Source organism: Pelodiscus sinensis, chromosome 9 (genome assembly GCF_049634645.1).
Source record: "Pelodiscus sinensis isolate JC-2024 chromosome 9, ASM4963464v1, whole genome shotgun sequence".
In the NCBI taxonomy this organism is placed as follows: Eukaryota; Metazoa; Chordata; order Testudines; family Trionychidae; genus Pelodiscus; species Pelodiscus sinensis.
This window is the reverse complement of record NC_134719.1, coordinates 46,730,649-46,747,840: the sequence shown is the minus strand read 5'-3', so window position 1 is coordinate 46,747,840 and position 17,192 is coordinate 46,730,649. Positions and strand designations below refer to the sequence as shown.

At 42.5% G+C, this 17,192-nt stretch overlaps 1 protein-coding gene across 2 annotated transcripts in view; it reads right to left on the bottom strand.

Moving 5' to 3' along the window:
- Positions 1–6,694: 6,694 nt before the first annotated feature.
- Positions 6,695–17,192, bottom strand: part of ASPM (assembly factor for spindle microtubules) — a 61,781-nt gene continuing 51,283 nt past the window's right edge. Inside the window, exons 19-28 of one of the 2 annotated variants that reach the window (XM_006130667.3) lie at positions 16,801–16,967; positions 16,134–16,293; positions 13,736–13,945; positions 13,159–13,308; positions 11,963–12,154; positions 11,397–11,589; positions 10,734–10,888; positions 9,433–9,609; positions 7,114–7,286; positions 6,695–7,033 (exon numbers count right to left, since the gene is read on the bottom strand). In XM_006130667.3, the coding sequence (XP_006130729.3) occupies positions 6,928–7,033; positions 7,114–7,286; positions 9,433–9,609; positions 10,734–10,888; positions 11,397–11,589; positions 11,963–12,154; positions 13,159–13,308; positions 13,736–13,945; positions 16,134–16,293; positions 16,801–16,967 (1,683 nt within the window). In that variant the 3' untranslated portion in view covers positions 6,695–6,927. Of the gene's footprint in view, positions 7,034–7,113; positions 7,287–9,432; positions 9,610–10,733; positions 10,889–11,396; positions 11,590–11,962; positions 12,155–13,158; positions 13,311–13,735; positions 13,946–16,133; positions 16,294–16,800; positions 16,968–17,192 lie in introns of those variants that run through there. The other variant, XR_012905991.1, reaches the window with a different exon arrangement.

The following is a 17,192-nucleotide window of genomic DNA, read 5'->3' as shown; positions in this document are numbered from 1 at the left end:
GGGTGCAGCAGCCAGAGTGGAGCACTCGCAGCCAGACAGAGGCTGATGAAAAGGATCCTGGAGTCCAACTCCAGCTGGAACAGGAATGCTGCTTGAAGTAGGCGTTGCAGAGTGCACACCATGGCCCTGGAGGTCAGTCGCATGCCCACAGGCAGCTCCGGCTCCATAGCACACAAGGGAGAAGAAAAAGCTGTGTCGTCCCCAAAAAAGCAAAGGGCACACACAGCAAGCACTGCTGAAGCTTTACTTTCCCAAAGAGGCTAGCAAGCAGGCAGCAGAAACAGAGAAGCAGCTTTCCAGGGGGGTCCCTTTAAGCGTGCATCTCTGGAGGGCTCTGGCAACAGCACTTGAGAGCAACCGGTGACCTCTAGCCCAGCAAGAACTGGTTCCGGGGGGCTTTATATGTGAGAAAGCATCCAATAGTGTAGACACTCTCTTGCATAAAAGCACATCGCTTTGTGATGCGCTTTTGAGGGGTGGACATGCTTTTGAGCAGAAGTTTTCGCGGAAGATCTCTTCCACAAAAAGCTTCTTGTGCAAAAACCCTGCAGTGTAGACAAAGCCTAAGGCTACGTCTACACTGGCCCCTAATTCTGGAAAAGTCATGCAAAGCAGGTAAGTCAGAATAGGGAAATCCGAGGGGGATTTAAATATCCCCTGCGGATTTAAATAAACATGTCCGCCGCTTTTTTTCCGGCTTGGGGAAAAGCCGGAAAAAAGCGACTAGACTGGCGCGATCCTCCGGAATAAAGCCCTTTTCTGGAGGATCCTGAAGGTAGGAATAAGAGATCCTCCGGAAAAGGGCTTTATTCCGGAGGATCGCACCAGTCTAGACGCTTTTTTCCGGCTTTTCCCCAAGCCGGAAAAAAAGCGGCGGACATGTTTATTTAAATCCACGGGGGATATTTAAATCCCCTGCGGATTTCCCTATTCTGACTTACCTGCTTTGCATGACTTTTCCGGAATTAGGGGCCAGTGTAGATGTAGCCCAAGAGTAAGAATATAGAATAGGAGTATATTACTGACTACCTGATCAGGGTGGTGATAATGACTGAAATATTAAGGGAGATTAGACAGAATATATATATATCTATAAACCATAATAATAATGGGAGATTTTAATTATCCCTATAATCACTGGTAAACGTCACCTCAGGATAGGATGCAGAAATAAAGTTTTTTGACACCTTAAATAACTGCTTCCTATACAGCTATTTTGGAACACACAAAAGGCGAGGAGGGCATTCTTAATTTAGACCTAAGTGGAGCACAGGACTGTTCAAGATGTGAATATAGCTGAAACACTTTGAAACAGTGACCATAATACAATTAAATGTAACATCCCTGTGGCAGGAAAAACACCACAGTAACCTAGCACAGTGGCATTTAATGTCAGAAAGGGAAACTACACAAAAATGAGGCTAGTTAAAACAGAAATTAAAAGGTACAGTGCCAAAAGTGAAAACCCTGCAAATTTTATGGAAACATTTCAGACACCATATTAGAGGCTCAACTTAAATGTATACCCTACATTAGAAACACAGTAAGAGAACCAAAATTAGACGTATCAAAAGTGCAAATGAAGCCGGGATTTAAATATCCAGTGCTTCATTTGCATAATGGCGGCTACCTTTTTTTTTTTAAATGGGGCTTTTAAAAAAAATTCGGCTGTTTAGAGGGGGTATTTTTGACAGAAATGCCCCGTTTCGAAAGATCCTGTACTCCTCAAAAAATGAGTACAGGATCTTTTGAAATGGGGCATTTCTGTCGAAAATGCCTTGTCTAAACTGTCTGGTTTTTTTTCGAAAAACCCCATTTCGAAAAAAGCGTTGGCTGCCATTATGCAAGAAGCACAGAATATTTAAATCCCGGCTTCATTTGCACTTTCAATACATCTAAATTACATCCCTCTGCCGACAGAAGGTGTAGTTTAGACGTACCCCTAGAGAGAAAAATAGAAAGAAGCATAAATGGTCAAATAAATAAATATAATTAGGAAGACAAAAAAAAAAGGAATCTGAAGGAAAAAAAATTGCTACTTTTTATGTAAGTACAGGCGCTCCATTTCTAGAATTACATTCAATTTACAAACATTACAACATATATAAAAAAAAAACCTCACCTGCAGTCTCAGACAGACTTCCTTAGGATTTATCGGGCTCTATAATGTACTGTTTAACGGTGACCTTATGCCCACTAACAGCCTGGATGGAAGATGAGTTTTTTTAAGAGATATGATTTTATCATTTTCAGCAACACACTAATGAAATATTTTAAAGTAAATGTTTAAATTTAATTCTGTAGATTAACACAGTAAATTCAGAAACTGACAGTATATACTTAGGGTTGGCAAATGCCTGTCAAATGGTTTTGTTACCACCTGAATGACTCTCCCACAGTTTCAATGTCTGCTAAAAGGTCTGGCAGGCTTTTTCACTTTTAATTAAGTTGACTTCCAAGGGAAGCAGAGCCACAGCACAGAGTAGGAAGACATTGGTGGACGTTAAGACCAAGTGCCGCCCCAAATGTTCAGGCACATATGGTAGCAAGCAGCGTAATGCTGGTCAAAGGATTGGATAGAAGCAGAGGGCAGCCACGCAGCTGGTGGATGGAGAGAAGTAGATATTTTCCCTTCAAAGAGTCACTTCTTTCCAACCACTGGCTACACAGCTACCCCTTGCTCCTCTGGAGTCCTCTGGCCCGTGCCTGTACCGCTCACCACCTCCTGCTGAGCGGGAAGACTGGGTGCAGCCTGAGGAGGTGGGGGTGACCAGAGACTTGGGCTGGCTGCAGGAGCTGATGCACAGCTCATGGGAGGGGGAGGGAAGACAACCAGAGGATGCACAGATTGCCTTCTAGAATCTCTACGTACCACCTCCTCCTATTAAACCCGTCTTTCCTCAATCACCAGGATTCAAGGCAAGTAAGCTACTTCTACTATTTTTCATTGCAAATATGCAGTATTTCAGCTACACTATGGCTTTTGTGGGCTTGCCTGGGAACCTAGCTACCATTTATAACTGTTTGTGTGAAAATGCATTCCAAATTACAAACATTTGGAACAGTCCATTCATAAATTGAGGACTTCCTCTACATCAGAAACAGGAAGCCTGCTAAACACGACAATCAAGATGCTAAAAGATGACTCAAGGACAATACTGGCATCACAAAGAAATTACATGAATTCTTTGCATCAGTTTTCATGGCTGAGAATGTCAAGAAGATTCCAAAACTTGAGCCATTCTTTTCAACTGGCAAATCTGAAAAATTATCCCAGATTGAGATATCATCAGAGATTTTCAAACACACTGATAAACTAAAGAGTAACCAGTCACTAGGACCCAATAGCATTCACCCAAAATTTCTGAAAACATAATTATGAAATTGCAAAACTGTGGCTTATAATCTATCCTTTAAATTGGGGTGGCCAAACCAAGGCACGGCTTTTTTTTGGGGGGGGTTAACAACTTTGTCCCAGGTCTTCACAGCCCTGCCTTTTGGGGGGGGGGGTGGAGGGGTTAACAACTTTGTCCCAGCTCTTCACATGGTCTCCACTGCTATTGTGGCTCTCAAAAGAAGCACTGGGAAGGGGTGAGAGGTGCAAGCTCTCGGAGGGAATTTGAGTGCAAGAGTAAGTAGAGAAGAGGATGCTGGCTCAGGGAGAGGGCTCCAGGCTGGAGAGTGTTGGGATCAGGTGGAGGGTTGGGGTGCTGAGCAAGCTGCAGGCTTGTGGCTGTGAGGGTGCAGGAGTTTAGGCTGGAGTGCATGAGGGGCTCAAGGCAGGGAGTATAATGGGCTCAAGACAGATTTGCAGTGTGTCGATGGTGCAGGAGTGCTGTGGCAGATTGAAGATGTGGGGGTGCAGGAGTTTGGGGATGTGAGGCTCAGGACAGGGGGTTCCAGTGTATGATAGACTCAGGTTTGGGGAGGAAAGGGAAAGGGCAGGAGTGTTATGCTGCAGCCAGATGGGAGCTTGGCTCCAATTGAGGGCTTGTTGGCCGGGATTAATTTTTAAATAAAATATCAAACACACAATGTTTCAGCGTTGTCTTTATTTATGAGGGGGCCAGGAAACCTGTTTTGAGTCGGGGTCACTGACCTGCAGAAAAGTTAGTCGGGGCCACACAAGTGAGATGCAAAAAAAACAACTGCTGCAAAACCCTCCAAGCCTCACTAACGTGGCCCCAATTGTGCTGGTGGGGGTAGGGGACAGGGTGCTCGGGCAGAGTGCTCGTGGGGGTAGTCTGTCCAGAAGGAGGAGACAGACAGCTAGAGTCAATACCTGGGGATTCCAGGTCTCAGGAAGTGTGCTGGATGTTCTTCCCCTTCCCCCTCTCCTGCTCTAACTCAATCCCTCTCCCCTTCCCCAGAGCCAGGCACACACACCCCAACCCAATTTCCCCCCCAGAGCTAGGCACCAGTCCGCCTCTATACCAATCCCCACCCCCACCCCGCTCTAACCTAATTCTATGGTTCCGGAGCTGCCACTACAGCGGTACATCTCCCTCCAGGTGCTGGGGCGCCTGTGTGCTGAGCAGCTGGCACGCCGTGCACACCCCCTCAACCTTTCCCAGAAACAGACACCTCCCTTCCTCACTCTAACCCAATCCCCCTCCCCCACTAACATTCTGCCCAGGTCCCAGAGCCGCTGCTGGCGCTGGCGCTGCACCTGGAGCCGCTGCCTGCGCTCAGAAGCCGGCTGCTAGCACATGCAGGCTGGGACTCTGTGTGCGACCTTGCCTGCACATGCAGGATATGATGTAGTGTGCTGGTAGCAGTGAGTAGACTAGGCACGGGTAGCGAGCATGCATGCAATTCACAGAGGCCCGGCCGTGAGAGCAGCTGACCTGAGCAGTTCCTGGTTCTGTCCCAGTTCCGTGAGGAGCCACAATTTTTTTCTTCACAAGCTGCATGCGGCTCATGAGCCATGGTTTGGCCACCCCTGCTTTAAATCATCTTTTATTCGAAACGACTCGTAGATGTGATGCCAATTTTTTAAAAGGGATGTAGAGGTAATCCTGGCAGCTACAGGCTAGTAAGTCTAACTTCAGTTCCGGTCAAATTGGTTGAAACAATAATAAAACACAGAATTATCAGATACATAGAGGAACATAATGTGTAGGACAAAAGTCAATATGGTTTCTGCAAAGGGAAACGATATCGCACCAATCTACTAGAATTCTACTAGAGTACTGTGTCCAGTTCTGGGCACCACATTTCAAGGAAGATGTGGAGAAATTGGAGAAGTTCCAGAGAAGAACAACAAGAATGATTAACGATCTAGAGAACATGACCTATGAAAGAAGACTGAAAGAATTGGGCTTGTTTAGTTTGGAAAGAGAAGACTGAGAAGGGACATGATAGCACTTTTCAGGTATCTAAAAGTGTCACAAGGAGGAGGGAGAAAAATTGTTCTTCTTGGACTCTAGGATAGGACAAGAAGCAATGGGCTTAAACTGCAGTAAAGTAGATTTATGTTGAACATTAGGAAATGTGGAAGCAGGCTCTTTGCTGGCCAGGCCTCTCGCACGTATTGCCATCCAAGCAAAAGGTCAACTTCCCCTTGATGAAAACCCTTACACTATGTAACTTAAAGGTCAGCGACGAACAGGAACCAAAACTAAAAAGTTCATGTAAAGTTCATGCTGGTTGTGCTGACTGTGCTATGCCCGATAAGGCAGGAAAGGAAAAACAGGAAACCATCTCACCCCCTTACCCCTGTCACTTAGCAAACAGGGTCTGCTAGCCTATCACAAAAAGTGCGCAAAAGCTCTCTATAAAACAGCTACCCCTCCTATATCAAATTGAGGAATCCCGAATAAAAATTGGATGGCAGAATATGAGCCAGGTCCGAGGACTGATCACCCGAGGGCCACCTCCCGCTCACCGAACCAAACGAGTTCCTGTAGAGCATAACGTATACCAAACATAACGAATACCAAATATGTTGTTGTTGTAGTTTGTGTGTCTGTTAAATGTAAGTATTGTTATCTGAAATTGTTTAGAGGTATTGTTAAGTAGTAGTGTTAAAAGTTTTAGATAAATGATTAGTCTTATAAGTAAGACAATGTAAATGTAACTGTTAATAATCCCTAGTCCCTTGTTAACAACTAGTGGGATTTAGAGAAACCGCAAAGAATTTTCTTCACTGTATTGCATTTTGCTTATTGGACATTCTAATAATTATTTAGTGCCTACGTATGTAAGAAATTGATAAAATCATAATTTATACGTAGAAGCCCTTTAATAAAAGTTTAAAAGATATTTAGTAATAGTTTGCCTGTTTCTGCGCCTTCCTGGGACTAGCCGCATTTCCAAACCTTTTACTTTAAACCACAGGAAAAACTTCCTGTCAGGGTGGTTAAACATTGGAAAAAGTTGCCTAGGGAGGTTGTGGAATCTTCATCACTGGAGATATTTGAGAGCAGATTAGATAGACATCTATCAGGAATAGTCTAGATCATACTGGGTCCCGCTGTAAGGGCAAGGGACTGGACTCAATGACCTCTTGAGGTCTTTCAGTTCTAGTGTTCTATGATAACAGTATTTCCTCTTTGTCAAATGGACGGTCAAAACGCATTCAAGCCTTAGGGACGAGCTGCACGTTAAATATGCTGCTTTGTCTCTTATAAGATTACAATTGTGTAAGAACAGTACATTTGAAACAAAGCAAGAAAAAAACCCACCAAACTGCTTTGAAGCTCTTGTGTATTTTATTGTACAATTGCTTTAGACATTAGTAGAAACAGTACAAATAAAAAACTGTACATAATGCAACATATAAAAAATAAAATAAAATGCCAATTTTAGAGTAAATTTGTATGTAAGTAATCACTTTTAGCGCTAATTTGTTACCTCCCTCAAAAGCATTTAATCATTTTGAATACATACATTTATATACATATTTTCAAACACAGTATTTACATTTTAACAGTAGGCAACACCAAGCGTATCCATTACCATTAGAATAGCTTGCAGAGGATCTACAATTTCTTGCATGTTATCTTTCCTTAAAACCCAGTCTGGTTTAATTCTGTGAAAAAAATAATTGCTTGAAATTAGACGACAATATATTTTCACAGGGAATAAAGCAGATTAATTTAAAATTCTTACCTTGAAACTACTTTTGTTCGTACAGGAGTTATGGGAACTAATAAATTCCGACTTGTGGATGTGTGCATTTTGTGTTTGAAAAGACTTCTTTCAGCATCCATTTTGTGTTTATGAGCTATAAGTTTATATAAGCTATGAATACGAGAAACAGTTCTAGGTGTGCTTCGGATCTCCTACAAAACACAAATTTCACATAATCAGTACTCAAAAGACAATTTAATAGTAAGTTAAATAATGGAAAACTACTCCGTTTGCTCAATACAGTCTACTTTTTTCATAGAACATGCAGCATTTCTCTCCACAAACACACACTAAAATGTAATTGAAAGCAATAGATACTTAATTTCAGTTGGCATTTCAATATCTGGATGGCAGACATTTGGACTATTAATGACACTTGAGATACTAGGTCTTAACTTGAGGGCAGGGGACTGGACTCGACCTCTCGAGGTCCCTTCCAGTCCTAATATTCTACGATTCTATGATGCAAAAGTAGCTTTATATCCAAATATTTCCAACTAAACTATTTTCAGAAAATAATTTTATTCCTTGAATTCAGTTTTCTCTAATGATAGTTCCAAAGATACAGCAAATATGAACTAAATCATTTATAGCTGCACCTGTGATAGTGTTATATTAGACAAGGCCACAGGTGGATACTAGCAAAATTACCACCAAGTAATGTAGGGATTTTAATGTGTACTCTGTAAACTAGCATGGTTACGCATGCTCCCACCCCACCCCAGCTGCCTCTGTGTTAGAGGCGGCGTCATCAGGGGAAGCAGGAGCAGATCCACATGGGGACAGAGGCAGTGGACGGGGGAGGTGTCAGGCAAGAACCAGTACACGCAGGAAGTTGGTTTTCAAGCTGGCTCCCCATGCATGCCAGCTTACAAAGAGCCACCTCGGCCCCACACTACTGTATGGCAATTTGAGAACATTGATTGGAATGGAGAGCAAAGGCAAAGACAATATTTATAAACTATCACCAAGAAAAAGAAGCCTAAGTGGATTATCAGAAATCTATACAGGCAGTCCCCGACTTACGCGAATCCGACTTATGTCGGATCCGCACTTACGAACGGGGCTTTCTCGCCCCGGAGGTCGAGGTGGCGGATTGCTACCTGCGAGCTCCGGGGCAAGAAAGCCCCGTTCGTAAGCTGCTCCGGTGCCCCTGGTCTGCTGGAGACCGTCTCCAGCAGACCAGGGGCACCGGGCGGGTTCCCACGCTTCTGAGGCTTTGCCAGAGCAAAGCCTCAGAAGCGCGGGGAACCGCCGCTGCTGCCGCTTCAGTCCGGGTGCCTGTGGTCTGCTGGGGACCGTCCCCAGCAGACCACAGGCACCGGGACTGAAGCTGCAGCCACGGCGGGGTCCCGTGCCTCTGAGACTTTGCCAGAGCAAAGCCTCAGAGGCGCGGCACCCCGCTGCCGCTGCGGCTCTGCTCCCCGTGTCCCTGGTCTGCTGGGGGGGGGGGGGGGGTGCAGCTAGTGTGCCCCCCCTCCCCCCAGCAGACCAGGCTTTTGTTTTGGACCCTGGGGCAGAGCAGCTGGGGCGCTGCCAATTGGTCCTGCAGCGCTGCTCTGGGCACTACTGGACCAAACCGGCAGCACCCCAGCTGCTCTGCCCCAGGTCCTGATTCAGCCGCTGCTGGTCAGTTTCAGCAGCGGCTGAATCAGGATCCTGGGGCAGAGCAGATGGGGTGCTGCTGGGTTGGTCCAGTAGCACCGAGGAGCGGCGCTACTGGAGCAACCCAGCAGCACCCCAGCTGCTCTGCCCCAGGCGTCCCCAAGTCAGCTTCTGCTGAAACTGACCAGCGCTGACTACGTGAAGCCCGAGGCAGAGTTGCTCTGCCCCAGGCTTCCTGGAATCAGCTGCTGATCAGTTTCAGCAGCAGCTGACTTGGGGACGCCTGGGGTTCTTAAGTTGATTCTGTATGTAAGTCAGAACTGGCGGTCAGTTCCAGCAGCGGCTGAATCTGGACGCCAGTTCCGACTTACATACAGATTCAATTTAAGAACAAACCTACAGTCCCTATCTTGTATGTAACCCGGGGACTGCCTGTACTTCTGTAATTGTTATATTTAAAAACATTGTCAAAGGGGTGGAAAGACCCTCTTGTGCAACTCAGAGATCATGCACCACATTCAAGGTGAACTACCAACCTTATTACAATATTACAGCAAGAAGCACAATTGCAGCGGTCATGTATATATTAGTAGAGGGATAGAGGCAAATATTTCAGTAAGCAGTCGGAAAATTCAATAGCAACCAGCTGGAAGAAGCCATAACAATCTACTAAAGAGAAGTACTAAAACTTACAGAAGCTCTTTGTGAATCCTTTAAGAGAATGGCCAACAAACAACAAGTTTTTGTGAAAATGCTTCCTCCTTTCGCTGAAGTTTTGTCACCAGCTTTTTCTCTGTACATCTGCAGTAGGTCCAGTAATGTATCTACAGAGTTTTCTACTTCATAAACTACTTGAGTAGTTCTTTCATACTGAAAAGGAAGATAAAAGAACTGCTCTAAACAGATCTCAAAATAAGCACTCTCTCAAGCTCTAAGAAAATAAAGATTACTCTCTTTTAGGCCAACTAGGTGATACTTGTGTGTTAGACTGCAGTTCAGATAAAACAATTCATTTCTGGGCAGTAAAGTGCAGTGCCTAGTTGCCCCATGATAAATGTTACTAAAAATCTTTTTTTCCCCCTTAGAATCTGAGACAGCAAAAGTACATATTGTGCTCTCAGATTATTTAGCCAACTATAATGCAGCTTATCTAACCAAAGTTTCATCCTTTTTTAAAATCATGGAAGCCTACAAAATATTGAAAGTCATTTGATTAACATATATGTTCTGTAACTAAATGGATATTTTTCTATCTAAAAAAAGAAGATATCCACTTAGCAAAATGTACTAGACTTGAATGCCTAAACATTTTTACTGATTTCAGTGCATCACAAATGAATAACTATTCATAACTGTAGATTATTACATTTGTATTATTTAGCCAAAACTCAAGTTAGTCATCTAAAATTTTCTGGTTTTGCAAACATTTCCATCCAAAAGCTAGATCTATAAATATAACTAATTCATCTCCAACCCAACATAGTGCTTAATTAGCTTTCAATAATATTTTAATCACATCTGTAGATACGAAAAGGTGAAAATTTGGAAAAGCATCATTTAATCTGATGTGTTTTCTATAATTTTTTTAATTCCAAAACAAACATAAAACTTCGGATGCAATACCCTACCAATGATTATTCTCCTTTCTGTACAAAACTGTTTAACAATTTCACAATATAAAAGGATGGTACTTTTTTCAACCATGCATGCCCTGCACCACTCACATTTTAGTTAGAATACATTAAATTCATTGAAAGTCATGTTTAAATTTATACACAACTGTGCAGGATGAAATTGTTTTCCTTCAAAAATAATTTGATGATATGGTTCAAAATAATGTAATAATTTGCTTTATATTCAAGAAAATATTTTTGCCCCCAAAACAAGCAGTTATTACATGAGATTAAGTTCATGGTAATCTCTTTGGATAAATGTAAATATCTGTAAATTAGAGAGTCCAAAAACTTATAAAACAAAAGAAAACACTGAAATACCTTTGAAACATTCAGGAGGACTTGAACTGAATATTTGATAACATCCATACAGGGAATACTACGGTTGCAACTCCGGATTAGAATAAAAATAGTGAAGACTGCTCCACTCTGGGCCATATTTTCACAACAGAGAGGGGACAGCCTGGTAACAACCTCTAAAATAAAAAGGGTTCATTCATGAATGCTAAATCAACTTGTTTGAGAACAGTAACATTGTTCTTTAGTAAGCTTGGCAAATATATTACAACAAAAATGAAATTAATTTCAAGCCTCTTTTTTTTTAAAAAACTAGGATATTGAACATTCCAGCAAGACAAAGGTATCCACTGTATGCAATACTTTTCATTTATTTGATATGCAGTAAGTAGGACTGCCTTTATGCTTTACATATCATAAGTAGTACTGCTGGGCAAGGGAAAGCCAGGAACTAGAGTAGTAAAGTCATGATTACATTCTGAGGGTTATGGCTCTTCTGTTAGCTTATCAGTGCCATATTCTATTCAGAAGGAAATAGCTTTGCATACTATTGAATCCTTTAATTTCATCACTTTTTCCAGTTGCAGTGTAGGCATCAATATAATTATTTGGTCCCTCTCAAAAGTTTGGGACGCCACTGTTGTCTTGGTAGTGCCCAATTTTTATTTATAAAAAGAAAGTACTAACCTAGATGTTTTAATGCTGCAAGAATAAAAGAAAGATGTTTGTACTTGAGAAGATAGTCAATGGCAACTGCAGTTCTGTTACATAGCTTGTTTTCTTCTTTGCTCTCTCTGTTAGCTATTTCCAAACTGTGTCGTAAAGCTTTAGTTTTTGCTGTGTCATTTTTCTTCCTCCAAGAATACCCTCTCCACAATGCCTAAGAGAAAACATAGCAGAAAGATTTCAGAAATAGGCAAGTCTAACAAGTAAGAGTGGCTCTAGGATATAATTTTCATTAGATCTCCAATCAACCTTACAGGAATTTAATAAAATGTTAGACTCAAAATATTTCAGTTGTAGAAATCTAAAACAAACTAATGATCAGATTTAGTATTCAGTCCTCTGATTGCTAGATTCCCAGTTTAAAAAAATACAAACACAGTGTCTTTCACTATTAGATGGCTAATTGATATTTAGTTTTCCAATCTAGTATTCATCTTCAAAAAACCAACAAACCACTCAACCTATGCTCTGAAAGATACACCTTTGGGTGGTAATAAAATAGAAGCAGGCTTTTGTAAGAACTATACCTGAAATTTAATTATTCCGTTCTTCAGCTTCTTTCTGTGTTTGTCGAACAGGAACTTTTGTACAGCTCTTTGGATTGTGGTTGCAGCCTCATTTCTCTGTTTTAGCCACCTTTTAACCAATCGCTGTATTTTAATGACCTTCTGATGATCTTGTAGACTTTTTCTTTGTTGAAGTCTTGCTCGAAACCACCTCTGTTTAAGATGAAAGAAAGCTTTTAAAAGACAAGACAAATTAAGCTTGCTTTCTTTGCCTAATACCAAAACATATGCATGCATGCACTTCTTGTAACTTCAAAACTGATAGAGTAAGAACTAAAATCTGAATGTATTGTGGATGTAATCGATGCAAAGCCAGGAACCAAAACTATACAAGCAAAGGTGTAGCTTTGAAGAGGCTGGGAGCATCTAAAGAAATGCTTGGTGAGGGGGCAGATGTGCCATTAACTGTGGATGAAGTAATGAGGTTGGGTGATCAACCCTCTTTTGTCAGAGGTGGATGGGGAGAGAGGTTTCTAGCCCTATCCTTAGTTTCAGGGTCTCCTTTGATGATGAGGGCTAAGTTGAGGTCTGGAAAGATGTTTTCCTATAGCGCAAATTTTCCTGTTCTGGCATGTTTTCACCTTCCACTCAGCATCCCGAGTCTTACTTTGGGAGGTTAATTTAGTTGTTTCAGCCAAGCAGCTCCTTGTGTGATCAGTTAGGTTAGGACAGATAGTCAACAGGCAGACCTCAGACCAAACCTGGACAACCAGACACTTATGAACAGACCATGAAATCTTATTTACTTATCAATACAGTTATTATTTTTGTATTATTTTCTCTCCAGTCTGGACTTTGACATAAAATAGCTGACTGCCACTGCATTAGTAAATGTCCAAATGAGGTCCCTGTAAACTAATTGGGGTTGACTTGCACATTGGTCCCATTATATATTTAGGGGATAGGACTCCATGTCTCATTGCACCTTGTGACTCCTTGTTTCATTCAGCTTGTCTCTCTTCCCACCAGCATCAAGAAGAGACGGGTCAGGACTCTGGTTTCTAGTCAGGGTCCCTGGCAGGACTACAGTGTAGGAGGGAATGGCATCAACATCCACAATGGGGAGAATGGTGACAGGTGGTGATACCACTACAACAATCTTGCACTAAAGAGAAAGGAATAGTATGAAATAGCTCCTCCCTCCCCATAATGCTAACCTGAATACATAGGACAGACGGAATCTGCATTTGTGCACGTTTCAATAGAAGATGAATTCTTAATGCTCTCTGAATTTTAATAGCAGAGAGATGGTGATATGCAGCAGCTGAAAAACAAAGGAGCTGCATCTTCCGTTTCTGGTCTAAAATCTGCAAAAAGAAAAACAGACAGAAGTCTTTGCTACAATCATAATCTATTGCACTAAAACTCAGAAATGGAGTCACACAGAAAGCAGCTGGGGTTATTGTAATCTCTGAAGCCAGACTTTTTCACTGTAATCATAATTAACTAAGTAGCCTAACTTCTAATCAAACTTTATGCCCAGGATTGGATAATATCTCTAAAATTATCTGTGACCCATAATGTAAGCAATACCAGGACACTATCACTTCAAATGGAGAAAAGGAATCACCATGTAAAGACTATTATGCTATTAAAAACATCAACATTCTTGTTTTAATAATGAAGAAAAATGAAATTTAGGAGTCGTTACACAAATTTAATCTGTATTAGTATTAACATTATCCTTGAAATATTTTAAATATCCAAATAGCAATGTTGCTTAAAGACACTTACCTTTTTTCTCACTAACCATCCCCGAATAAACGCTTGCAGTTTGATAGCAGCTTTTCTAGTTTTGACATATTTTATGCATTCGCATCTTCCTTTTTGCCTCGCTCGTATATGTTTTTGGATGACCAGAGCAGCAGCTTTTTGTTGAAGAAACTTGTGTCTTTCTTTGAAGCCTCGGTAAGCTGCCTGAATCAAACATGCAGCATGCTGCTTCTAGAAAATGAATTGTGTGTAGGTAGTGAAGTGTGCTTTCTCTTCTCATATGTTTTCATATTTATCAAGTTACCATCTATTGTAAGATGGAAAAAGTGGCCAAGGATCAAAAATAAAATAAAGATGCCACTACATTTCTTATTTAAATTCACCACAATAAGACAGAATCAGCATTAAATAATAGCAGCAGCAGTTTTCACAAGGAGTTTCCTTCTTAAAGGAATTAAAAATGTTGGCAATGGATTTTATTGTAAGCAGTTTGGCTTTATCATCATATATATAGTAGCCCAGTGTCTGAGAGTCTGTAAAGCTGACGTACACGGCCAGGGGGCCTGGCGGTGTACATGTCAGCGCCCCACCCCCCCTTCCCCTTCTGCTGTGGCGCTCTGCACCGCTTAGCTGGGCCCTGGTGGGGGAGCAAGTGGCGGCGAGCGGCCGTTTGGGGTCCACGCTTGCCGCCACTTGCTCCCCTGCCGTGGCCCGGATGAGGGGCACATCACTCAGCACCATGACGGGAGGGGGAAGGGGGAGCAGTGACGTACATGACCCCGCGTCCCGGTTGTGTACATCACCACCCCGCCTCCCTTCACCTCCCTCCGTGGAGGCTGGGCTGAGTGTTGCGCACTCAGCCAGGCTGCCGCGAGGGAGGAGGGGCAGGGCAGTGAAATACAGAGCCAGGAGGCGGGGCTGTGTACGTCACCATCCCCCTTCCCCTCCTGTTGTGGCGCTCAGCTGAGTGCTGACCCCTCAGCCGGGCCACCGGGGGAGCCAGCAGCGCAAGGGGCTGTTTGGGCTCCCCTGCGGAGGGAGGGGAAGAGGGGCGGGGCGCTGACGTACACGGGCCCGCCCCCGGTCATGTATGTCACCGCACCGCCCCCCTCCCTCGCAGCAGCCCGGCTGAGCAGGCAGCACTCAGCTGAGCTTCACGGCAGGATTGAAGGGGAAGGGGGGCAGGGAGAGATCAAGGGGAGAGAGTGGCAGGAGGAGGAGAAGAGAAAGGGCGAGTGAGAGCTGAGAGAGAGAGAGAGAGAGAGAGAGAGAGAGAGAGAGAGAACGAGTTCAGGAGAAAAGACCTGAAAATCCTGTCTTATGATGGGTTAATTGGCTAGTTAATGTAGATTAGGCAAATATTATATTTGGCATAAGTTAAAAGTCTAGGATCTTGTTTTCTCACAAAGTAAAGGAAACCTGAACCTCTAGGGAAATGGAAGAACTCAAAAAGGAAAAAAAAATGCTGGTATTTCTCTGGTGTCACTCATAACTCAATGCAAAGTTAGTTCTGGTTTTACCCTCTCTTCCCCCCCCTCCCCCCATACTTCAAAATATTTTGGTGACAAACCTTTTCTCTCTCACACACACACACACACACACACACACACACACACACGTAAAGCACACAGCTACAGTGAAGGATTTCTATATTCCATTGTTGACTTCAATTGGACTATTCAAAATGTCAAAAAGTAAGTAGTACTTAAAGCTTTGCTGATGGGACACTTCACTTTGTCAATTTCTGACTTAAGAACTTCTCTTTTCAACTTTAACATTTTAATGTAATGTTCCTTATGAACAGGGCTCAACAATTAATGTACAAGCTGGCACAGCCGTGCAAGTGCGGTCTGCGCATGCGCAGCATGCAGAACCATGCAGCTGGCAAGCAGGGTTCGCCGCGGCATGGTGAGCCCTGCTTATGAATATAGTACAGTTTTAAACTAGATCCCAATCAAGAACATTTTCTTAAGGAAAAATTAATTTGAGTAAAAGTAGCTAGTTATAAAAGGCAATGATCAGGCTCACTTTTTAGAGAGAAAGAGAAATTACTGGCTTAGTACATTACACAAGTTTAATGCCCCCTCACCAGGGAGTGACTGGACAGCCAACACAGGATAAGGGACCCTCTGAAGGTAAGGAGGTGGCCTGGGTTCTGGAATGGCCCTAGGGGATAGGGCATTCACCTGGGTTGAAGTCCCCAGAGATGGAGCTGACTCCTGCATTGGGAAGGTAGGATGTGTGGTGGGTTCTGGAGTGGTTCATGGGATATGGATGTGCCTGTGGAGTGGCTGGACAGTCAACACAGGTTATACCAGGGATGGAGCTGGCTCCCACATTAGGAAAGCAGGATTAGGAAACACTGAAAATATTTAACTTTCAACACTACCCTGTCTTAGATGAATTTAAAAGTGAATACCTTCTTAATCAGTTTCCTAGTGCTGTATCTTCGGTAACTTGATTGAATCTTAATTGCAGCTTGCTTGGTTGCTAGGAATTGTAGCAGAATTTCTCTTGCAATAAGAGTCTCTCTCCATCTTCTCTGAATAGTAACTGTAGAGGCCTTCATTTTTAAAAACCTAACGTAAATGAACATTTTAGTTTTTCTAAAAATATTTGAGTTTTAAAAATAGAATGTTTTAGTTGCATTTATTTCTTGCTATCAGTAGCAGATAAGCAAGACAAGTGGAATTCATTGTAAAGTTTTCAAATCCATAACTTTTTTTTGTTTACACAGACACACGGTGTAAATGGAACACTAGTCTTGAGCCTTAAAAGCTGGGCTAAAGTCAACAGAAACATGAAATATTGGAGTAAAATAGTAAAAGGTGACCAGAGAAGTTTTAGATCTTCTTTGTCTCAAGACAAATACTCACACGAAATACATAGCACCAGCCCTCAAAGGCTTAAACATGAATAACTATTCATACTAGCCCCAAGGAATCAATGCATTACTCATATTCTTGCATCTCTGAAGAATCAAGAGCCTAAGAAACCACCAAGATTTGCCAGAATACAAAGCAGTACTAAATTATAAAAAAGTGCTTAATGAAAAGATTGTGTGTCACACAACAATAGTATATTACCAGGTCCTCTGCTGTCCAGTTTTGAAATAACCTTGAATGACACAAGTAGCTTTTACCACAGCTGTATATTCCTTTCGTGCTCTGTATCTTCTGAACCAGGCTTGAATTATTCGTGCAGCTCTTATTTTACCAGCCAACTGCCTGGCTTTAAAACCCCTAAATAAAGCCTATTAAAAAAAAAAAAAAGTTAATTTTCTATTTAATGGGACAAACCAGGATAACTCCCCATCCCACAAAAAACTAATCACTTCTGCCTGAAGGTCTTTTAAAAATCTTATAGTTCTAAGTCACACACAGAGTATTGGGGGGGGGGGGGGGAGGGGGGGGGCAGAAGGAAATGGTCAGTTTCTTTACTTTGTACCGATAGCACTTTGTATACAGGCAGTCCCCGA